General features: G+C 52.8%; 1 protein-coding gene across 1 annotated transcript; it reads right to left on the reverse strand.

Moving 5' to 3' along the window:
• Positions 1-565: 565 nt before the first annotated feature.
• NR1D1 (nuclear receptor subfamily 1 group D member 1) lies at positions 566-8,458 on the reverse strand. The gene is made up of 8 exons (XM_032163526.2): positions 7,867-8,458; positions 4,859-5,197; positions 4,485-4,573; positions 4,237-4,381; positions 3,236-3,879; positions 2,723-2,908; positions 1,698-1,908; positions 566-1,068 (listed from the first exon to the last, which is right to left on the reverse strand). The coding sequence occupies exons 1-8, from the start codon at positions 7,895-7,897 to the stop codon at positions 869-871; spliced, it is 1,845 nt and encodes a 614-aa protein (XP_032019417.1). The 5' UTR covers positions 7,898-8,458; the 3' UTR covers positions 566-868.
• Between the last annotated feature and the right edge of the window lie 16,235 nt (positions 8,459-24,693).

Consider the following 24,693-nt stretch of genomic DNA (forward strand, 5'->3'; position numbering starts at 1 on the left):
CCCCTTCTCCTGGTGGCGGGTCTGCAGGGCTGGGAGAGGGCAGGGCGTGTGAGAGAGACACCGTCCATAAGGAGGACAGTAACTCCTGCCCTGGGAACTCCTGGGCAGGGGGGAGGGGGACACTGCCCAGAGGCGCTACTGAATGTATGAGAAGCTGGTGCTGGGCTGGGGGAGGGGGGTTGTGGCCAGAAACAGGGAAGGAGGTAGGTCTCTTCCCCAGGGAGGGGTGGGACCGGCAGGGGTGACTTGAGGGGCTCCTACTCCTGCCCCACGTTGACAATCAGTATGTCTGTTATGTGCGATTTTTCACCCCGTTGTGTTTTGGGTCAGGATTTTAAAGAAAGATATTTTTATGGTAATTGTTGCTCGTCTATTTTACTATATATTTATGTAATAAATATATGATGAAAATAACCCCCTTGGGCACCCCCCTTAGACTTGTGTGCTGTTTCCCTATATCCTCCCATCTGCTGGCAGAGTACCCACCCCACAAACTGACCAGATGGAGAGGTGGCCCCCCCAGCCTTGGCAGTATTTCCACCCCACCCCCCAAACGAGCACACACCACAGAAGCCAGCTCAGCTGTGAACTATTGGATTTGAGACAGGAACAGAACAAATCAGAGGGCCAGGGGAGGGCTGTGGGGGAGAGAGAGTGGTTTAAATAGGGGAGGAGGGGAAGTTCGGTGATGGGGGAGGGAGGCAGGTATTTACAAGAAGGCTCAGGGGGCCAGAGGCTCATCTTGGAATATTTTATAACAATATAAATAAGATTCTGGTTTGCTTTTCCTTTTCGTCTCGTAAAGGAGAGAGAAGTGCAGAGTTCGATTCTGTACAAGGGGGCAGCGGCAGAAGGCCGGCCGGGCGGGTCACTGGGCGTCCACCCGGAAGGACAGCAGCTTCTCGGAATGCATGTTGTTCAGGGTCCGCAGGTCCGGCAGCTTGAGCAGCAGCTTGGTGAAGCGGGAAGTCTCCAAGGGCCGGTTCTTCAGCACCAGAGCCCGAAGAGCCCGCAGCAGCGTCTCCTGGAGCTGCTCCACCGAAGCGGAATTCTCCATGCCCGAGCGGTCTGTGGGGAAGACGACAGCAGTGAGGCGGACTCCCCGAGCTCCTCTGAGGAGGAACCGGAGGTCTGCGAGGACCTGGCAGGCAATGCAGCCTCTCCCTGAAGCCCCCCAGAAGGCCGACGGGGAAGGAGAAGGAGTGCCATACCTTCTCCCAGGCCTCTGCCCCAAGAGCAGGAGGTGCCTGAAAGCTGGGAGCGTGGGCTCAGCAGGGCTGGTCACCTCCCATCCCGTAAGACCACCTTCCCTTCCTCAACAGGCCAAACACGGCCAGGCTCCCTTGCTTTTTGCTGTGTAGTTCCCTCTGCCTGGGATGCCCTTCCCCCTTTCTCTGCCTGGCAACATCTTACTTGTCCTTTGAGGCCCCAACTCAAGTGTCACCTCCTTCCCCAGCTCCCCCAGGCAGAAATAGTTGTCTGTGCTTCCTTGGTTCATGCTTCTACTGTGACACTTATCTCACTGTTTTATAATTAGTCGGGCATGAGTCTGTTTCCCAAGCTAGACTGTGTCTGAATCATGTCTGTATCCTCAGTGCCCGGTGCAGGGCCTGGCATAGAGTAGGTACTCCATAAAAGGTGTGTTGAATTGAACTGCGTCTGCCTCCTCCCCCGGGTCAGGCGAGAGCCTGACCTACCTGCAGAGACAAGCACCACCGCAGTGAAGAGGCCCAGCTCCTCCTCGGTAAGCGCCAGGGAGTTGAGCTTCTCGCTGAAGTCGAACATGGCATTGAGCAGGTCTCCCATGCCCATGGCACCAAGCTCCTGCAGGCTGTAGGTGGTGCGGCTTAGGAACATCACTGTCTGGTCCTTCACGTTGAACAACGAAGCAAAGCGCACCATCAGCACCTAGGGGGAGTGGGAACAGTCATCCTGGGTGGGGTGGGAGGAGCACTGGCCAAATCGCCCCTGTAGTTTGCCAGAGGGTTTAGTGGTGCTGCCTTCGATTTCTCAGTAGAGTGGGGGTTGTTTCTGAATGGGCAATGAGGGAGCCCAGGTGGAAGGATGGCTTTGGGATCCGATAAGCCTGAATCTGAGTGTCAGCTTTGTCACTACCTGTGACCTTGGGCAAGGCACTCACCAAAGTTAATCTGCTCTTGTCTAGAATAGAGGCAGCAGTGCACCCAAGGCATTATTTCAGTGTAATGGGTTGTGATTAAATTCCAGCTGAGATGACAGAAGTCCCAGCCATCAAGAGGCAGCAGCAGGAGCAGCTCAGCCCCTTCCACCAATCAGGCTATAAGGACAAAGATACTGGGTTCCAAAACCTTTCAGAGGTCCTGCCCACCCCAGACACCAGGGCTTTCTGTTGGATCCTTCCCAAGGTCAAAAGCAGGAAGCGGCTGGCTGCAATGGCTCACGCCTGTAATCCCAATACTTTGGGAGTCCAAGGCGGGCGGATCACCTGGGGTCAGGAGTTCGAGACCAGCCTGGCCAACATGGCGAAACCCTGTCTCTACTAAAAATATAAAAATTAGCCAAGCGTGGTGGCGGGCACCTGTAATCCCAGCTACTTGGGAGGCTGAGGTAGGAGAACTGCTTGAACCCAGGAGGTGGAGGTTGCAGTGAGTGGAGATCGCACCATTGCACTCCAGCCTGGGCGACAAGCGAAACTCCGTCTCAAAAAACCAAAAACAAACCGGAAGCATAAACAGTCACTCACTTCAAAGGTGCCAGCCTTAAGCAGGGTGACTTGGTCGTGCTGAGAAAGGTCACGGAAGCCCGGGATGTGTTTGGCAAACTCTACCACCTCCCGCACAGCGGGTGTGAAGCTCATGGAGAAATCCTCCCAGATCTCCTGCACCGTTCGCCCACTGCGTCCGTGCGGGTACATGTTCATAGGACATGCCTGGGGGAGGAAAGGATTGAAGGAGGGGAGTGTCAGCCAGGCTGGGTCAAATGGACGCCCCAAGCAGAGCTGGACCCCATATTCTGCCTGGGCTAGGGGCTGTGGCCCTGGAGAATGGATCTTTCAGATAAAGTAGCAATTAGGTGCCAGGTGGAGATCAGAGATTCCCAGGCAGAGCCCAGACTGCAAGGCAAGACATTTTCTCCTAGGAAGACGCTATCCCCACACTCAGCCTCCAAGAACCCCCAGCTGCCCTACACTAAGTCCATTCTGCCAGGCCCCCCCCCCCGACCTTCTTAACGCACCCGCCCGCCCCCATGCTCTTACCAGCAGAACATTCTTTGAGTTGCCCTGCCGGGGATTGTTGGCAGGTGCCTTGCCTTCTGGGGCTGCATACACGTGGGTGGGGCATAGACGGTGCCCGTTGCTGTTGGACTGGTGGCAGCTGTGGTGTGCAGGGCCAGGAGGCCAGGTGGGAGGGTAGGAGGAGGGGGCCTGGCGCAGACCATTTAGGGCCTCGTTATGACGCTGGGCGGCCAAGGTGTTGTTGTCATTGGGGGCAGGTGGGCAGCCCTGATTTTCCCAGCGATGTGGGGTGGTGGCTGGAGGGCTACCTGATGCATGGTTGGCATTGAAGTTGCCAGGTGAGCTGCCCAGCTTGTCATGGGCATAGGTGAAGATCTCTCGATGGGCCCGGGCCACCTGGGATATCACATCCTCCACTGTGGGCTCAGGGCTTGGGGATCTGGGAGGCGTCAGCTGTTGCGGGAACTGGGAGAAGCCCACCAGGGGTGAGGGGACCGGAGCAGGGGGTGGCGAGGGGCCCATGGGCCCTGGGGTGGGGTGCTGGGTGGGTGAAGTCTCCAGCGGGCACTGGCTGCTCAACTGGTTGTTGGCCAGGTTCATGGCACTCTGCATCTCAGCAAGCATCCGCTGCTTCTCTCGTTTGGGGATGCGCCCAAAACGCACAGCTGCAACAGGATGAGAACAGCATCAGGAAGTTCTCAACAACGCTCACGTGCTTCTCTTCCTTCCTTCCTCCTGAAAGGGCAAGGCCCTGAAGGCTTGGGGTTTCACATCAAAACTAAAACCAGCAAGGCCCCACCCATCAAGGGGGGTTTCCCTAGGAGGGATTGCTGGTAGGAGGTGACCCGAGGGACCAATGGGATAGAAGTATATGTTGACCCAAGCAAATGAAGGATGGACATCCCCTGTGCAAATGTGATTCACAGTATGATATGTCTCCATTTGTAACTTTTTTAAAGGGAAGGATTAATTCAGAAACTTTGGGCGGAAGAAAGGGGGAGGATGTGGGGATGCTGCCTCACCGTCTCGAGACATGCCCACGGAGAGACACTTCTTGAAGCGACATTGCTGGCAGCGGTTGCGATTGATGCGGACGATGGAGCAATTCTCATTCTTCAGACACCTTTTGTACTGGATGTTCTGCTGGATGCTCCGACGGAAAAAGCCCTGGAGGGCAGGGGCGGTTAGTGACCACCTCCATCATGGCTGGGTCTCTGTGTCCAGGGGGAGGGGGCCACCTGCCCCTGCCCTTACCCCCAGTCCGCCTCACCTTGCAGCCCTCGCAGGCGTGCACACCGTAGTGGAAGCCTGAGGCAACGTCCCCACACACTTTACACAGTAACACCATGCCATTCAGCTCTGTGGAAGAGACGGGCAGCAGGTGAGCAGGAGAGGCCAGGCTGAGTGGCCAGAGGTGTGGAGGCTTTCTGGGCTGGAGATCCGGGGAGGGAAAAGCTAAGGAGGAACTCCAGTGTTGAGGGGCACTGGAGTGACAAGACTGGGCTGAAGAGGGGCTGGTGCCACTCTAGGAGAAATTCCTGAAGCCAGAATAGGCCCTGGCAAGACTGGTGTCACGTAAAAACCCATTCCCAATCTGGCCCTGGCCTGCTTCCCTTCCCTCGAATCAGCTGGAAAGGTACTCACTGGTGATGTTGCTGGTGCTCTTGCTGGGGGACACTCGGCTGCTGTCCTCCATGGCCACTTGTAGACTCCCTGGGGGGCTCCCATTATAGAAGGAGGAGGAGGAGGATGACGAGGAAGATGAGGAAGAAGGGGAGCCGTCATCACTCAGGCCAGGTGGAATGCTCCCGAAGGAGCGAGCTGGGTCTTGGGTGAGGGAGCCAGTGGGGGATGGTGGGAAGTAGGTGGGACAGCCTTGGGTCAGGGACGGGAAGCTGCCATTGGAGTTGTCACTATAGAGGGATTCAGGGCTGGTGCGGCTTGGGGAGGAGCCACTGGAGCCAATGTAGGTGATGACGCCACCTGGAGAGGGAACAAAAGGGAAGGGGTGTCAGCCGCCATGTCTCAGGACCTAGGGTGCCACTGTGCTCATCCCCACCTGTCTGCCCAAAACACTGCTGGCCACTCAGTTCACCATGTGGAGCCCCTAATCTTGGAGTTAATAAGCAATTCCCCAACACACAGTAGACATGGCATGGCCAAGCAACACCCACGACCCTTTGCAGGACACCTTCAGCCTCTGCTTTCGGTGTGAGGCATGACCCCTGTGGCATCTCGCATATGTGCTCCCCTTCCCTATATGCCTTCCTTGGGAATATCGACTGCAGCTAATGACTTAGTTGTCAGTTGAAGATCTGGGGATGGGATGGGCAGCTGAGCACCATTCAAAGTGCCCAGTCCTCCAAAAACAAAAACCCAGCTGCTGATTTTTAACACTAAGACCATTCCAGGAATGAGACCATGGACCATGGAGGGATAGGCAGCCAACAGTAAAGAGAATGGAGGGTTTACAAAAGTAAGACAGTCACTTTCCCCCTAGTCTGGGACATATATTCTCTGAAGGAACTGAAGGGAAGGAATCTGCCCAGCCTGGTTCCCCTGGCCTCTTAAGAGAGTGAGCCACAGTGGACTCTATCTCTGTGTCCAGAAAGGACTTTGCGGTGCGAGTTGCAGGAGGTGGAAGTACAAACTGTCCAGCCTAGGGCTCTAAAATTCCACCTTCAGATCTCAGCCTGGTACAATGACCTTGGCTCTCTGGCCATTCAGGGACTTTGACCCTCTAGTTACACTGCCAATGAGGTGGCTGTGCTCCCGTGGTATTAGCAGGAGAAAAAGGTGACCTGCCTGCCACACCTCTGCCAAGCACCTAGATTGGTCTGCCATGGGTGGGGTGGGAGAAGGGAGGATCCCAGGACACGTGTGAGCTAACACATGCCATGCCACTGTGTCTGCAGAGGCACATGTCTTGCTCACCCACTGACACACACTAAACTGGGCAGGGCGGCCCTAAAATAGCTCAAGGTTGGTCAGGGTGAACCCAGCTCCTTGGAAAATAGTTGCACAACAGATCAGCTCCCACGGTTTCAGGGCTGAGGTGGGGGATGGAATCATTAGTTGGCAGTAAATGAAGTTGACCTAGTTCACCCATCCCCCCAAAAGAAGTGAGACCTTCATGCAGAGGCTTCCAGCGTGGAAGTGAGGAACATACGCAAAATTTGAGTCTAGGTATAGGTCTAAACTCATCACTACCAACTTATTTTGTGACCTAGAGGACATCAACTCCCCTCTTTGGGTCTCAGTTTTCCTTCTTGTGAGAAAAAAGAGAGGACAATATCATTTCAGCTATGATTGTGGGGTGCAGTTGCTTTGGGGAGCCCTTAGTAGGCAAACTGCAGCTTGTCCGGTGGAGATGGGGGTAAGGCAGTGCTCGCAGAACTAAGGAAAGAGAAGCTTGGGGAACAGAGAATTTGTAATGTGAGGAAGCTGAGTCTAAATGCAGTACAGTGAAGTAGGTGCAAATAAGAGTGAAGTGGAAAGGAGTGAGAAGGGTGCTTGGGGTGAGGTCTCTTTAGGGAGCGTAAAACAGAAGGCCATGAAAGGTCAGGAATGGCTCCATGTTACTTTGTTTTGGTGATGGGGGGAAGGGGCCGGGCAGGCGGACCGGAAAAGGAGGCAGGCGGGGGCGGTGAGTCAGCCCAGCTTCACCCAGATCTCGGCGGGGCGGGGCAGGGCGGGAGCTGGGCCCTCAGCCGGCCTCACGTCCCTGCTCCACGTGTGCCTCTCGCACGTGGCTCCCCAACGAGGAACCCCGGAACTCGAGGCCCCGCCCTCCTCGCTTCCCGTCAATCGAGAGCAGTCGCCCCGCCTTCTCCCCGCCCCTCCCCGGCGACCAGGTCGTGGGCTGGACCCCGAACGCTAGCAGGGACGGGACAACCTAGGGGAGGAGAGAAGGGAACACGCGTTGCCGGGGCGACCGGGGGGGCGGAGCTCATTATGTAACGAGGCCGGGAGGCAACGACCAATGGGGTGGCGGTCACGGCTTCTGCTGAATGAAAACAAACGCAGCACGTGGGCCCGGCTCTAGAGCCATGTGAGCCCTCCCAGCGGCCGGGGCCCTGTAGGTGCCCTCCCTTGGGCCGGGCACCACGCTCTGGATTCCTCAAGTGTCGCTCCCTCCTGTCACTGAGGATTCCCCAGTGAGATCCGAACGATTCTCCCAGCCCCTCCTTCCCTGAGCCCCATCGCGCCGCTGCTTCTCAGATTCCCTCGCGCCTGCAGGAACTAGAGGAGGGGGAAGACAAGAGGGGAGAGGGTCCGTTTTCTGAGGCCAGGCATACTACAGCTGCAGGTAGTGGACAGATGGGGCCGTTTCGGGGCACTGTTCCAAAGCTCCCAGTCCCCCTAAATTCTTCGCTTCCCCACCCGTACCTCCTCTCCATTTCCTCCCGCCCCGGGATTCGAGGCTCACTGGAGCTTTGGGACTCTGAGGGGTGGTGATGGGGCGTTTCTGAGAGCATTTCCAGCCCGAACAAGCCGCTCTGGAAACCCCACACTAAAGCCCCGCAGCATGTTAGCAAATCTCCGGGCCGAGGGACTCCCCAGTCCCTTACAAAGTTCCTCTTGTTATAAGGTGTAGATGGAGGTGGGGAGACAGTGACAGGGAAAAGATGATAGTAAAGGAATCTCAGTACCTGTGTTGTTGTTGGAGTCCAGGGTCGTCATGTCTTCACCGGCTGAGAGCGGTCATTCAAACTGGACCTTGACTCAAACTAGAGGCTGCGATCGCCGCTGTTGCCCCCTGGGCACTGGCTAAGGGCGGGGAGTGGACCCCGCGACTCACGATCAGGATCCGAAGCACCCTGCAGCAAGGTCTTGGGGTGGCCGGACTGCAGCCCTGCAGAAAGGTTGGACGTTGAGGCAACGGAGTTCTGCTTTGCATGGGAAGAGCAGAGAGAGTGTGTGGGGGAATCAGCCTGCAGTAGTTCTGGCTAGAAGGTAGCAAGGAGGGTCGGGTCTCTGCAGTGTACGGGGTGCCTCTGCCTGCCGGCGCCGCAGCGCTGCGGGGTAGCGAATCTGGAGCTCCCGGTGCAAAAGTCCCAGAGGGAGAGAGGTTGCAACCAGGAAGTAAGTAGGTGATGGGGAGAAACGGGGCACCGAGTCGCAAAGAGGCGAGACGTGTGCCCTGCTACGTTCCCTCGGCGGTAATATTTCACTCTGCCAATCTCAGCCGCCTTTTGCCCGAGCCTTTCCCTGGGACAGAGGGCTCTGCGCAGGCGCCAGCAGCCCAGGGTTCCCGGGCCGCACGCGGCACTGGAGCAGGTACCATGTGATCCCAGGGAGCGCCTCGTGCCCCAGTGACACACTTTTCCAACAGCCGGCACGTTGAGCTCTGTGCGCCTGCGCAACAAGAAGACTGTCGGGATTTGTAGTCCACTGACAAAGTGGGCGGACTGCGTGCCTTTCCCCTTTCTGCCTGGCAAAGCGCTTGCCGGGACCTGGGAGGAGCTGAGAGTGGGGTGGGGTGGGGTGCGCTGAAGAGTCAGGGTGGCGTGTTTAGAAAGCCTGTATGGCAGGGGCATGTGAATTTCTGGGGAGGGACTGGCAAGCTTGGCTGCTGTCTGGGAGATCAAAGCTAAGAGGCCCTTTCTGCAAACCTTGCAAACGTGAGGACTTCACGTGATTGCGGGACTGACCTCGTCCTGAGGTTACTGGTGACCAGGGGAGAGAGAAGCCGGGGAGGGAGATTTCCCTGGAGTCAGGAGCTTAGGCTGCCCTCTGCTTCGGGGCAAAGTCCAGAGAAGGAAAGGAAATGTGACCCCCTTTCCCTTCTACTCGCCTTAGGGAGAACATCTCCAGGGGAAGGAGTTGCCACAGAGGTAGGGATGTCTGTAGGGACTCCGTTTGCTTGTATGACACCATTCCACCCACTCCAGTTGACTTTGGGGTGAGTCATTTCCCTTTGTCTGGGAAATAAAAAGGACAACAGAGGGGAACTAATAGTGAAAGTGCTTTGAGGTCCTCCAGTAATGGGGAAGAGGTGAGGCAGGGGGTGGGGGCAGAGTGACACCCCTGCCCCTCGGTGCTGGAGGGTAAAATATGAATTCCACAGAAGATTACTAGTCAGAGGGGAACATGTAGATCATCTGAAGCCTCCCTCTTTTTACTAGTGGGCAACAGGAGGCTTAGGAGAAGTGACTGGCCCAAGGTCAGACGTCCATTGCTAGTTTCATCTGCTCACCCCGAACAGGGAGGTGGGTAGGTGTACAAGTGAAATACTGAACAGGGGTTAGAAACAGCCAGCATTGCCGGGCGCTGTGGCTCATGCCTGTAATCCCAGCACTTGGTGAGGCTGAGGTGGGTTGATCACCTGAGGTCAGGAGTTTGAGACCAGCCTGACCAACACGGTGAAACCACGTCTCTACTAAAAATACAAAAATTAGCTGGATGTGGTGGTGGGTGCCTGTAATCCGAGCTAGTCAGGAGGCTGAGGCAGGAGAATCGCTAGAACCCGGGAGGTGGAGGTTGCAGTGAGCTGAGATCGCAATTGCACTCCAGCCTGGGGGATAGATTGAGACTCCGTCTCCCAAACAAACAAACAAACAAACAAAAAACAGCCAGCATTTCCTTTCAGAGCAGCAACTGTCCCCTGAGTAATAACAGATCTCAAGTAGAGGAGATCTATCATGTTAGAGGGCTTGGGGCATGGAGGGGATTGAAGCTTCTTCAGGCAGTGAAGGGAGAGGGAGCCTGAGCCACCTGCTGCTCCCGCTAATTCCTCCCCAGTCCCAGTGCTTCTAGAGAGGGTTTTCTTCATATAGGAAGCCCTTCTCTACGGGCAGCTCCTAGGATGGTATTGATGGATGCCTGGGAAACATGGAAGCCACTGAAAAGGTAGAGAAAAAGAATATGGGATGCCGAGGGTGGTGGCTGACACCTGTAATCCCAGCATTTTGGGAGGCTGAAGTGGGCAGATCACCTGAGGTCAGGAGTTCAAGACCAGCCTGGCCAACATGGTGAAACCCCATCTCTACTAACAATACAAAATTAGCTGGGCGTGGTGGCGCACGCCTGTAGTCCCAGCTACTTGGGAGGCTGAGGCAGAAGAATTACTTGAACCCAGGAGATGGAGATTGCAGTGAGTCAAGATCATGCACTGCACTCCAGCCTGGGCAACAGAGTGAGAGTCCATCTCAAAGAAAAAAAAAAAGGCCAAGTGTGGTGGTGGCTTATGCCTGTAATCCCAGCACTTGGGGAGGCCGAGGCAGGTGGATCACCCAAGGTCAGGAGTTTGAGACCAGCCTGGCCAACATGGAGAAACCCTGTCTCTACTACAAATAAAAAAATTAGCTGGGCGTGGTGGCACACGCCTGTAGTCCCAGCTACTCAGGAGGCTGAGGCAGGAGAATCGCTTGAACCCGGGAGGCAGAGGTTGCAGTGCCCTGAGATCGCGCCAATGCACTCCAGCCTGGGCAACAAGACCGAAGCTCCATCTCAAGAAAAGAAAAAAAAAGAAGAAGAAGAAGAATATGAGCACAGGAGTAAACTGGGTAGTGAGGACAGTGAGGTTGACTGCAGGAGCTTGACCACTCACCCTCTGACTCCTTGTAGAAGATGAGCTTCCTAGAATAGGCTAGGCTTTAGCTTTTTTCCCCTGCTCCCAAAAAAAGTGGGAGAGAGAGGGCAATGGGTTTTTCTCTGGCCCTTTGGCCCAGAGTTGGGAAGCTGCAGCAGAGTGTGGGAGGGACTGGGAGGGGCTAAAACAAACAAGGAAAGAGGCTTTTCAGGAAAACTTGGTTCTCAGCCTCTACCCCCTCGCCCTCCGCCCTCTGGGCTCTGGAGGGAAAGCTAGGAGGTGAATTGCCCTGTCCTGCCCTTGCCTGCTCTCTGTGACCCTGACTCCAAGTCAGAGCCAGGGCCAGAGCCCAGGTGCCTGTCAGGGCTGGACTCAAAATCAGGACCCCTGGCCTGCATCTAGCTCCCCACAGCCCAGCACCACCACCAGCACCCTCCCTTTACTTGCCCTGGGTCCTCCCCAAGGCCCACAGCTCTGTTTGCTGCTGTGGTGGTCCTGCCCACCCTCTGTATACTTGCTGGATGTTTGTTCCTCTAGGAGTGGGAGCCGGGGTGGGTCAAGACTCCTTCCCTGCTGCAACCAGTGAGAAGGAGGAGGGAGCAGAGGTAGAGAGAGCTGAAATTCAGTCAGCCTGACTTTCCTCTTGGCAAAACCTGGGTTGTTCTGCAGTCTGTGTGTGGTGTGAAGACAGAGGCTGGGAGGGAGGGGGCAAAGGAGAGGGGTTACTCCCTTGCTCCTTCCTTCCTTCCTTTCCATTTCTTATAGGGCCCCTCCTTTTCTCCCTGACAAATAAGTAATTCGGGCATCTTTCTTCTACAGCTGGTGAGAGGAGTACAGAATGAAAAGGCAGGTTCTCTCTTGGCTTCAGAAGCTTCTAGTCAGTCTGTGTACCTTGCTCCTTTCTCTATCAGCAGCTGCTGGGAGAAGGGCAGAAATTATGAGACCCAAAGCCACCAAAGGGAGGGGGGAAAGGCTGGGTTGTCTGGCTCTGGGGGATTCGGAGTAGAATCTTGGCTTCTCTTTGACCTCGACCTTGACCGTAAGACCGTAAGACAACATGTGCATCTCAACACAACCTTCCTCACCTACCCCTCCAGCTGGACATTGCTGTTCACTTCTTTTTTTTTTTTTTTTTTTTTTGAGACAGAGTCCCACTCTATCGCCCAGGCTGGAGTGCAGTGGCTCACTGCAACCTCCACCTTCTGGGTTTAAGCCATTCTCCTGTCTCAGCGTCCTAAGTTGCTGGGACTGCAGGCGCACGCCACAACGCCTGGCTAATTTTTAAATATTTTTAGTAGAGATGGGGTTTCACCATATTAGTCAGGCTGGTCTCGAACTCCTGACCTCAGGTGATCCACCCGCCCCAGCCTCCCAAAGTGCTGGGATTACAGGCGTGAGCCACCCTGCCCGGCCTGCTGTGCACTTCTACACACACACACACACACACACACACCATTTCTCCCATAGCCCAGTTCAAGTCAAGAAAGGACTTAACTCTTCATAAATAGTACTCAGATTGGATCCAGGTAGAATAGATGCATATTCACAACCTGGTACAGCAAGGCACTGCCTGGTTCTGCATACACTTCCACTTGGATTCCCGAGTCTGGGATTCTGGGGACGAACCTTCCCATTAGGGGCAGTGTTGGATCCTGCCTGTGTGTTTCCAAATATGTCTTTAATTTGCCTTGATTTATTTGGACTGCAGAGGACAGCAGACAGAGGAGAAGGAGGAAAGGTATTGAGAACACTAAGCTCTGGTCAGTTATGGATGTGTGCACGTGTGTGTGTATGTGTGATTCTATGACTATGAGTGAGACTGCATGTTTGTGTGTGAGTGTGAATGCTGTGTGTGTGGGTGTGCGTGTTTGATCTGAGATCTCTTCTCCCTTTCAGTAGGTTGTTCTGTCTAACAGGGCAACACCCTGTGCAAATTCTGGGTGGCCTAAATCTTGGGCCAACTGGTTGACTGACTGACTGACTGACTGACTGAGGGTGGGTCCTTGCTGGAAACAGGTCAGGCTTCTGTAGGTGCCTTCCCATCCCCCTCCTTTCTCACCAAGGAACCATTGCCCAGAGTAGAAACCTGTCTGCCCAGGTGATGCAAACCTGGTATAGAAATGCTGGGGATGCCCCTGAATCAGGGAACCAGCCATGTGCCTGGGAGAGACTCACTCCCTGCCCTCCTAAATCCTTTTCCTTGTCTCTAAAAGGCCAGCTATCTTTCCCTACCCCACCCAAAGCCTGGATGTTTTGGGGAGAACTTTAAGAACATGCCACAGGAAGGACAGAGTCTGAGCTAACTTGTTTCTCAGTGTGGTGGGGGGAGGGGGATGGAGAAAGAAAGGGTGAGGCAGGAGCCAGGGCTGGGTTCCATGGATGTGTTTTGCCTCAGATTCTATCTTTACCTCACTACTGCTTTTTCCAAGGAAAGGAAACCATAAATATGTATTAAGTACCAACCGTATGCCAGGCACTGTGCAAAGTGCTTTGTACACATTATCTCATTTAATATTCACAACAACCCTATGCTGTAGGTCTCATTCTTATTTTAGAGATGGGGAAACTGAGACTTAGAGAACTTTATTAACTTGCCCAGGGTGCCAGAGGGTCTAGGTGATTAGTCTTGAAGCTGTAATTTGCATAGCACTTAAGACTGAGAAGATGTCCATCAAAGAATGACAGCGCTGATGGAGATTATTGGAGGGGCTAAATCCCCCCTCCAGCTATCTGTTGGAACTACCACTGTCAGTGTCACAATGAAAATGGCAATGCTGGGGATTCAACCCCAGTCCTGAAGATGAAACTCTTTCTACTAGCAAGACTGCCCCTCCTAGAGAGAGAGATTACTGCCACCCTAGGGGAATGTCTGAGCAGCAAACTCATCCTGGTGTTTCCCAAGCAATGGTGATGCTTGGAAGTGGGATATATCACCAAGAACAGAAGCCTGAAGCACCCCTTGTTCCTGTCCCGGGGAGTACCTCGGTTTTCCAAAATCTCTCTTTTAACCCCAGGCACATTTCCTCTTTCCCTAAACTCTTCCCACTCCCCGTCCTACATTTCTCTCATCTGGTTCTAAAAGTAGAAAGGGCGGGAACAGGGTGCACAAACCACAGACTGCTATAGAGGTGACTAACAGAAGCAGGCGTCTGAACTCTCTTCTCTACCCAAACCCTCTGATTTGGGGTCTGCTGCTGGTGGTGAGGAGAGTGGGGCAAGTAGGTCAGGGCCCTCTAAAGTCCCATGGTGCTTCCTTCCAGGGACTGTATTAAGAAGATTAGTTGAGGGAGCGTGTGGAAGGCCACCAAGGACCAACAAAAGTTGTGTCCAAAGCCTTAAGGAAACAGCATCCCACTTCCCCATTTACCTGCTTGAGCAATGTGCACCTCTGAAACCAGCCCTTCTGAAAGCCACTGTCCTGGGCCAATGCTTCTTCAGCAGATGCTTTGAAGAACCTGAAGAAGGGTCCCCCCTCTCAGAACCCAGGATCTCACCCACATCACAGGATCCTGGAGGAGGCATGGATTGTCCTTGGCAGTGGAGACTAAGCCCCAGATGACCCTTTTTCTGGCATCCAGTACATGCTATGCTAAGGCCTCCTGCCCAATCTTTGCCATGCTGCTGGAGCCACAGTGGTGTCATCTTCCAGGCCCCTGCACCTGCCCATTGGCTGCCCTTGAGCCTCTGTAGAACTCAGATGCAGGGAGAATGTGGGAGAGGTGGGGGAAAGGGAGAAGGGGGTGCTCTGCATCTGCTTCCATCTCCACCCTTTATCCCAAGCTCCATCTCAAATCCTCTCCTCATCCGGTGTCTCTCCATCCTTTGGGCCTCTGCAGATCACCATGCAGCTGCCTGGGGAGGTCAGAGGCTCATGACAGTCCTCGTGAGCAGAATGGACCTCGGAGGAGCAGTGGCCTGGGCAGGCATTAGGGGCCTTGTGTAGCTTCTGGGAGGCTTACATAAACACTGGCTGGGATGGGGAGGAAAGGGGGGTTGCAATGGGCTGCCCAGGGAAAAAAGCAACCCCCGCCCGGCCAGCTCAGCCTGAGTGGAAAGAAGGAACAAGGCTTACTTTCCCTCCTCCCACTCCTCTCCCCTGGTCTGCAGCTGTTAGTTGGGCTGGAAAGACTGCGGTATCTTGGGGGAGGGGGGGCAGGAGAAGGAGAGAGAGAGGATGCGACTTCACAAATTTGGGATCCCTCCTCCTCTTCTAAATTGGGGGGAGGGCAAGTGGGGAAGAAGCAATTTGCCAAAGAGATTTTCAATGCCGCAGGAAGGAGCTTTGGCTCATTAGAATGCGCAGTTTGCACCCTGGAAAAAAAAATCTGTGCTGGTTGCAAAAATGCAGACGTGTGTAGGGGCCCAGCGGAGATTTAAAAAAAAAAAAAAAAAGCGCTAGCTCTGCAATGCAGGATCTGCGAAGTTTTGGTGCGATGAGGAAATGTGGGTCGTGCTCATTTCATTTGCTTGTTCCTGCTAACCTACTGTCCCCCTGACTCTAGCATAGTCTCATATCCCAGCAAGAGGCACCGTGGCTTAGAAATGGGGTCACGAGTAGGGGGCAGAAGCAGAGGGCCAGAAGTGGGGGTCTGTGGTTAGAGTGCCCAGAGAAGGACCAGTGGGGCTTAGAGGGCCGGGCAGACGGAAGGGGGCACTTCAATGAGGGATGGAGGCTGAATTTGCCTTTTGCACCCGCATTTGTTCTGCAGCTACACAGGGGTTATTGGGAAAGCCCTTCTAGGTTTCCTCCAGCCCTCGGCTCTTCCCCATCTCCAAGTAGCAGAGGGACTTTCCCTTTCCGGTCCACTAACCTCACAGACCACTGTTGCAGAACCTTTGCTTCATGTCCCCAAATCCCTGAACTGTCCTTGTTCTGACCCTGGAGTGGGCACTTGCTGTGTGTGTGTGTGTGTGTCATCCTCCTTCCTAGAAAGAGGGGACAGGGTAGCCTGGGTTGGGGAGCCCAAGCTAGGGAAGCCAAGTCTTGGCTCTGGGCTGACATCAGCACATCACCATGAGGGCTGGGGTGGGCTGTTCTGTGTTCTTGGCTTGGGAAGGTCCTTTGTTCGAGGCTTAGGGTTCTGGGTTGTGAAAACACCAAGGGGCTGCCTGGGAGGAAAATATGCTTGGGGAGACCATGTTTCTTTTCTGGGTGTTTGCTCCCCTGGTGGCTCAGGAGAGACAAAAGGAGACAGAAGCAGGATAAAGCACAAGGAGACAAGAAGGGAGCCCCGCGCGCTTTCCCTCCTTCCTCATCTTGCCTCCTGTTTCTCTGGCCCATGGAGGTAGGGGCCCAGTGTGTTTGTGCCGGCTCGAGGCTCACGCGGGCTGCCGGGGTCACATGGCCTGGGCATGTGCAGCCTGCTCCATTTCTACCACAACAACTCGCTCATAAACAGCCCGGCTGCTGCGGCGGTGGCGGTGGAGACATGTGCAAGCGAGGGGGTGGGGCACGTGGCCCTGCCCGAGCCAAGGGAAGGCGCTCGCTCAGCACTGCCTCCACCCCTCCCCAGCACTGGCGCTGCCTCGTCACAGGAAATTCCTAGTGCTCCTGTTGCTGCTGCAAAACATGTTTTGGGGAAGTGACTTTCAATAAGGATGGAATCAATGGACTATTTAAAAAGAGACAGAATGGATAATCAGAGACCCACCTACGCCTACCCTCACCCTCTCTAAGATCTCTGTACTGGTTAGGGTGGTACCAGTTCCTTCCTCCTATATAAAATTGGAACCATGTAATCCCAGCACTTTGGGAAGCCAACGTGGGCGGATCACTTGAGGTCAGGAGTTTGAGACCAGCCTGGCCAACATGGTGAAACCCTGTCTCTACAAAAAATAAAAAAAAATTAGCCAGGTATGGCAGTGGGCGCCTGTAATCCCAGCTACTTGGGAGGCTGAGGCATGAGAATCGCTTGAACCCGGGAAGGCGGAGGTTGTAGTGAGCCGAGATCACGCCACTGCACTCCAGCCTGGGCAACAGAGCGAGGCCCTGTCTCAAAAAAAAAAAAAAATGGAACCAATCAAGTCCTCATGGTAAACAGTGGGGTGAGGGGCTGGGGTTCTCTAAGACAATGGTTCTCAAGATAAGCAGAGGGATCAGGGTCACCTGGGAACATGTTAGAAATGCAAAATTCCCAGGCCCCATCCCAGGCCGATTGAATCAGAAGCTCTGGGAGCAAAGCCCAGCAATCTGAGTTTTGTTAAGGCCCTTGGGATTCCGGGAAGCCTGAGACCCACTGCTCTAGGTCTTTGGTCCCTAGCAATCAGTCCTCTAGAAGAATCTAGCCCAAGATCTGGGGACATGTCAGCTGGGTGTGGTGGCTCATCCCTGTAATCCCAGCACTTTGGGAGGCTGAGGCAGGCGGATCACTTGAGGCCACGCATTGGACACCAGCCTGGTCAACATGGTGAAACCCTGTCTGTAGAAAAAAATACAAAAATTAGCCAGGTGTGGTGTGTGTCTGTAATCCCAGCTACTCAGGAGGCTGAGGCAGGAGAATTCCTTGAACTAGGAGGTGGAAGTTACCATGAGCCAAGATCACGCACTGCACTCCAGCCTGGGCGACAGAGTGAGACCCTGTCTCAAAAAAAAAAAAAAAAAAAGATCTAGGGGCATGTCTACCTTCCCCCTTTGTGCTGCTTCATCTCAAAGTCCAGCCACAGGGCATAATCAGATTTAGTTTGACTCAGTGTAAAAAGCATTTATTGAGTGCCTCCTGTGTGCAAATTCTGGAAATGCAGGCAAATGGCACAACAGTAGTAGGCTAATGAGTAGCTGAGATCTCAAAGAGGAGTGGAAGGTACTGGGTGAGGGAAGAATGAAAGAAATAAAAGGTTAGAATTTTATTTGTTTATCCTTTCTCTATCTTACCTACTTCCTGTCTCAAGGCTCCTATTAGAACAAATGATTGTGGCTTAAATTATTTTGAGGCTGGAGGTAGAAATTAAGCCCTTATCTATTTTTATTGGCCATGGGGACCCCAAGTTAGTTAACGGGCATAGGCTCTTTTTTTTTTTCGTTTTTGAGACGGAGTCTTGCTCTGTCCCCTAGGCTGGAGTGCAGTGGCGCGATCTCGGCTCACTGCAAGCTCCGCCTCCCGGGTTCACGCAATTCTCCTGCCTCAGCCTCCTGAGTAGCTGGGACTACAGGCGCCCGCCAACACGCCCGGCTAATTTTTTTTTTGTATTTTTAGTAGAGACGGGGTTTCACCATGTTAGCCAGGATGGTCTCGATCTCCTGACCTCGTGATCCGCCCACCTCGGCCTCCCAAAGTGCTGGGATTACAGGCTTGAGCCACCGTGCCTGGCCAGGCATAGGCTCTTGACTTCCCATGAGTAACTAAAAGAAGATGAGGACCATGCACACAGGCACACACAAACACTCACTCCTTGAGATCTCAGATGCCAGGGTAGGGAGACCAAGAGAAGGAATGAGGTCCCAGAAGGTTGGAAGTTCCCTGAGTAAAATGAGTTTAGCAGATAACAAGCAGGAAAAGTCTTTCAATAGGGGAGGGCGGGGTCATCCCTGGCCTACTCCACCTTCCTGAGACCCAGAAACTGTGGCCAGAGGACACAAAGGGTCCCTAAGGCAAATCACAAAAGCTCCTGAGAATGAAACCTGAGCCTGGAAAGAGAGTAGAGAATGAGGGATGGACACCAGATCCAAAGGGTTCCCTGACACAGGCAAATGGGGGTTAGGGGGTTGGGAGGGATGCGAGCCATGCCCAGTCCCTCTCCTTGGGCCTTCTCCCCATCACAGGCAGTTCTCAGGAGCAGAACTCCTGTTACTGTCTCAGTCTGAGCAGCTGACTCCCGGCCTCTCCCTGCTTCATTTTTTGAGGAATAAGCTTTTCTCTGGTTCTCACAGAGCCCTTTCTTTTGCTTCTCTGCAAGGCTTTCTCTCTGTGCCTGAAAGGCTCTGGGCTCAAGGAGCAGACAGCCCTGCAGGCTCAGCTGCAGTGACCTACATTGGCTCTCCCCTAGGCCCTGGGTGCGGGGGCTGAGGTTTCAAGATAGGAACTTGGGAATCTGGCACAGGTCTACAGATGATGACATCAGGCAGACAGGCTGCAAAAGTGGAATTGAGGGACTGGACCCTGAGGCAGGGGATGCCACAGGACTATGTTCTCACTTTGTCATTTGAGGGCTTTTTGTGGACAAGAGATCAGAAGAGATCAAATGCAAAAACACCTCAGCAGTGACCCCTTGGAGAGGAGCCAGTGGTCCCTGACAGGCCCAGTCTCTATTAATGAGATTTGGGAGTGGTTTCTGCCTGCTCCCTGTTCTTGCTGAACCTACACTGGTCTGCTGCAGGGGACTGGAAAGATGATGTGGAAGAGTGAGTTCAGATTTCAGCTGATTTATTTCAGGGAAATGAAGGCTGGGTAAAGGTCAGATATGCAGAAATCCACTTACTCCCAGGCTTAACTATATAGAGACCCTGTACTTCTTTAGACTCAAGGGTTCTGAGAAGGATCCAGAAGGAGCCCCCAAGATTAATTACCATTTACAAAGTCCTTACCTCAGGACCCTGGCAACTGAATCCCTCCTTCCAGCTACCGGCCTTCTGGAACAGAGAAGGCAGCTTCTGAAATAGGTGCTTTCCCTCTCTCCCACTATAAGCCACAGTGATTAGGATGACCACTGCTTCCAGATTGTGTGATTTGCCTGGCAAGGAAATCCTATTGTGGGGGAAGGAAATGAGGCAGTCGTGACACAAAGTGATGGATGAGCCTTTTGCTTAGCAGAGAGAGAGAGAAAGCCAGCAGGCTGTGCAGAACTGAGTGGCTCTTGGGTCCAAAGGGTTTCCCCTTGGCCAAGTCCCACCCCAAAGCCCAGGAAGTCCACAGCTTGGCGCCCAGTCAAGGCAAAAACATTCCTCAGGACTCTGACAGGCTGGGGGATGGTTCCCACCACGAGGATGGGGGAGGGGAAGGAAACGCCGGGGGGAGGAAATGACCACAGAGAAGGGGGTGAGGGTAAGAGGTGGGGAGTGAGTTCTCAGTGCCCTAAGTCCCTTTTAGAGAGAAAGGTTGAGGCTGGAGGCCTTCTCATTGGCTTGTGAAAGGCTTGCAGCTTCAGAGCACATGACTCCTGGGTCACCCCTCTGCTCAGGGTCACCCCTGATGACCCAAGGTGTCCTCTGGAGGCTTGTTAACTCAATTTCCCTCCTTGCGCTGGGGCTGTGGTTGAGCTTGGGAGCCCCTGAGTGGCTAAAAGCTGGAATTGCAGTTGTGCTGGGGGAGGAGCCCATCGGGTCTCCCTCTGCCTCTCCACTTCCGCCCCTCCCTTTCCCTCTCCCTAAGCCCAGGACTCTGGAAATAGCACCTGGTAATGGGAGCGCTGACAGATGCTGAGTTATAGGAGAGCAAATGTCCTGGCTAGAGTCCTCAACATTCTAGTTTGATCGCTTTTGGGCTGTTTCCCTTGAAAACAGGTGCCCCAGCAAGGATTGAAAAACTACCTATTGGGTACTATGCTCACTACCTGGGTGACAGGTTCAATCATACCCCAAACTTCACCATTACACAATATACCCTTGTAACAAACCTGCATACGTACCCCCGAATCTAAAATAAAAGTTGAAATACACACACACACACACACACACACACACACACACGGAAAAATAGGTGCCCCAGGACTCCTTCCATTGTCTTCCACAAATTAATGTTTAACATGCCCCTGGGTAGTGTGCTTCCTGGCTACGAGATCCCCCTCCTAGGGCTCCCAGGCTTGTAGCTTCTGGACCATCCACTGTTCATGACCCCTATGACCTTGGAGGAAGAAATGGCCCCACAATAATTCTGATTTTAAATTTACCCCTCCCTACCTGCACTACTTAGTCCTAGTTTTCCTTCTCTGAGCCTTGCCCACAAATCCTTCCCCAAGTCAGCCTCCGATCTTGAACATTCCCTCACCCCCAGTTCCCTACCCAATCCACCAATCCCACATCTCCTGTAGGGGATAAGAGTGAGGTGAAAAATGGACAAAGCTTAGAATTTTTTCCAAGGAAACTAGTTCCCTCTGTGTGGCTTCCTTTGACCTATTTTCTAACTTTCCCTGGTTAGCCCCCTTGTTCCATGTACCAAGGCTTCCCACTGGACTAATTTTTGCTGCCCCGCCCTACTCCTCCTTCCTCCAGCATGATCTCCTGGGGCTCTTCCCATCCAGGGAAAATGTTCCCCAATGCTGAGAGAGGGAGAGATTCCATTTTGGAAACTATGTCAGCTTGAGGAGTCCAAGCTCATAAAGAGACAACTAGAGTGTTGCTGGGGAAGGGGGTGGTGGTAATGAGCAAAAAGCAGCTCACCCACCCAGAGGAGGCCCTGTTCCCATCACCCAGCCCATAATTAGGGCATTCTTGGCTCTTGTCTGGAATGGGAGGATCTGAGTGCTCTGCCAACATCATGAACTCAACGGGAAATGGAGTTGGAGTAGAGGTAACCAACTTTGCAGCTGGAAATTAAAACTTTATTCAACTCCACCCCAAAGTAGTTTTATTTGATGATATCCTTCTCTTGCATTTGTCTCATCACTTGATCGTGTAATCCTTAGCCAGGGAGCTATGTAGATATGAAATCATTTTAAGCAGAGGCAGCCGCATTCCCCTATTGTACCTGAGCCCTCATCAGCTTTCCTCCCCTCAAGCTGCTGCCTCACATTCACCCTGAAGGGGGCACTTTTGTTCAGTCGTTAGCTGGTGCCAGCTGAAAGAGAGCTCCAGGAAGGAAACATAACAATTGGTCACATGTTGGGGTGAGGGTTCTCGCAGGGGCTGCTGGGACAGGGAAGGGAGGTCCACGTGGAGTGGGCGGAACGCGCCGAAAGTTTTGGCGGGGCTAGCACAGGGAGAAAAATACCCAAATTTGAGTTGTGATTTTTAATAGGGGGGAAAAATAGGCAAGGAGGGTGTGTCCTACTCTCTGAGAGGCCCCTGCAGAGGGGAGCAGGAGAGCAGCACACTAGCATCCTGCTCGCGGAAGCCTGGAACGCAGGGCATGGTTTCTGCCAGAAAAAGCTGAGCCGAGCCAGGCCAGGCTGCGGAGCTGGAAGCCTCTGTGGCTCCACGCTGGTTTCCCATCCCCCGTCCTCCCGGAGAAGGCAAAGGCGGCCTCTCCAACCGAGGTGTCCTTTCAGTGCCACAGGACTGGGGTAATACCAGCCACACAACTCCAGTCTCTAGTTACCTTTCCGAGAGCTTCAGGAAACCACCCAGATGAATCCTCTTTCCGTGGGGAGTGGCCAGAACAAGTCTCCTCTTTTTTCTACCTACTTCTGCCCCACTGTTAGCTGGAAAACGTAGCTTTATACAGTCATAAAGCTGCAAGGGACCTTAAAGATGATTTATTTCCATTTTATTTTTTGGTCTGGGAAAACCAAGCCCGGTCAAGTGAAAAGGCTTGCTGCGTCCTCTTTCCACGACATAGGCATTCCCTTCAAAGAATGTAGGTCATAGAAATGGAATTCTGCCATTCTATAAGACTTAGAGGGGTGGTGAAATTATTGGCTTTAACTCTTTCCATACCCTTAGCCAGAAGGCAAAAAGAATGGTCACTATCTTATTAGGGACAGAATTGCTTAGGGAGGCCCGACACAGTGGCTCAATCCAGACACAGTGACTATAATCCCAGCATTCTGGGAGGCTGAGGTGGGCGGATCACCTGAGGTCAGGAGTTCGAGACCAGCCTGGCCAACATGGTGAAACCTCGTCTCTACTAAAAATACAAAAATTAGCCAGGCATGGTGGCAGGCGCCTGGAATCCCAGCTACTCGGGAGGCTGAGGCAGAAAAGAATTGCTTGAACCCAGGAGGTGGAGGTTGCAGTGAGCTGAGATTGCACCACTGCACTCCAACCTGGGTGACAGAGCAAGGCTTCGTCTCAAAAAAAAGAAAAAAAAAGACTTAAGGACTTGATTTATGGTCCTAAACACAGTTTTCCTAGGCTCCCTCACAGCTGGCAACTCCACTTTGCCCCTCTTGGCCTTTGAGAGCTCCCTTCTTTACATTTCTTAGTTCAGGGATCACCACAGCTTAAAACTTAATGGTTTGGAAGCAAGAATTCCTTTCCCTTCTTAGAAGAACTTCTCTTCTCAGGTTTCAGTTTTCTGGTGGTTTAGCCAGGTCATCCTGTGTATTGAGATCAAGATCAGACCTCCAATCCAAAAATTCCAGCTTTGGCTTTGGTGGGGAAACGCATGTTTACTTTGTCTGGAGCAGTGAAATCCTAGACTTTGGATTTCAGAGCTGTAAAGTTTCCAGAAAAAAAAATGTTGAGACCAGGCACAGTGGCTCATGCTTGTAGTCCCAGCACTTTGAGACGCCAAGGTGGATGGGTCACTTGAGCCCAGGAGTTTGAGACCAGCCTGGGCAACATGGTGAGGCCCCATGTCTACAAAATGTAAAAATTAGCCAGGCATGGTGGTGCATACCTGTAGTCCCAGTGACTCAGGAGGCTGAGGTAGGAGTATCACTTGAGACTGGGAGTTCGAGGCTACAGTTCAGTATGATAATGTCGGTGAACAGCTACTGGACTCCAGCCTGGGCAACACAGCCAGATCCCGTTTAAAAAAAAAAAAAAAAGTCAACCAACCCCAGTTGTAGAGTCCCAAGCAGTGGTTCTCAAACTTGAAGTACATCAGAATCACCTGGAGGGCTTGTTAAAACACCACGTGCTGCATCTCACCCCCACAGTTTCTTATTCATTAAGTCTTGGGTGGGAAGCCAAGAATTTGCATATCTAACAAGTTTCCAGGTGATACTGAAGGTGCTGGCCTGGAACCGCAATTGGGCTAGAGAGGAAGAAAACATGTAATTTATTCATGGAATTGCCATCTGGTTAGTCTTAGAAATTTGACAGTAAAGTCCTCCTTCTCCCTCACCCCCCTTTCTTTTTTTTTTTTTTTTTTTTTTTTTTTTTTTTTTTTTTTTTTTTTTTTTTTTGAGACGGAGTCTCGCTCTGTCACCCAGGCTGGAGTGCAGTGGCGCGATCTCGGCTCACTGCAAGCTCCGCCTCCCGGGTTCACGCCATTCTCCTGCCTCAGCCTCTCCGAGTAGCTGGGACTACAGGCGCCCGCCACCACGCCTGGCTGATTTTTTGTATTTTTTTAGTAGAGACGGGGTTTCACCGTGGTCTCGATCTCCTGACCTCGCCCTCACCCCCCTTTCTACTGATCAACAAATGCTGCCAATTAGTAATAATGTGATAACTACATTATCAAGCATTACTAGGTGCGACATGCTATGATAAACATTTTACATGGATCTCATTTAATTCTCACAATAACCCTGTGAAGTAAGGTATTAGTATAGTCATTTTACAGATAAGCAACCTGAGGTAGAGGTTAAATAACACACAGCCACTAAACCGGAGAACTGTGATTGCTATTTGCAGTTTCACACCAGAAACTTTGCTCTTAACAGCTGAGTCTCCTCCTGTCATTCCCTCTATATCCCCATACTATTAGTATCTTAACCACTCATCATCTCACACCTGTACTAACAGCCTTCAAGTTGGCCTTCGGCTTTTGGTGCAGAGACACAAATATCGAAGTTAGCTTTCAGATACACAAATCTAATCATTCTATACTTTGGTGGAAATCCTCTGATGTTTCACCAAGGCTGATAAATTATACATTCCTTAGTTGGGCCTTCAGTCCTTTATAATCTGGCCTCAATCTGTTTTATCCCCTACATCCTCCACTATCCAGAACTACACTCCAATGAACTCCCATTTTCTACAATTACATCCTTTTTTTTTTTTTTGAAACGGAGTTGCGCTCTTGTCACTCAGGCTAGAGTGCAGTGGTGAGATCTCGGCTCACTGCAACCTCTGCCTTCTGGGTTTGAGTGATTCTCCCGTCCTGACTTAGCCTCCCTATTAGGAGGGACTACAGGCACATGCCACCACGCCCAGCTAATTTTTTTTTTTTTTTTTTTTTTTTTT

Source organism: Hylobates moloch, unplaced genomic scaffold (genome assembly GCF_009828535.3).
Source record: "Hylobates moloch isolate HMO894 unplaced genomic scaffold, HMol_V3 SCAFFOLD_10, whole genome shotgun sequence".
NCBI lineage: Eukaryota > Metazoa > Chordata > Mammalia > Primates > Hylobatidae > Hylobates > Hylobates moloch.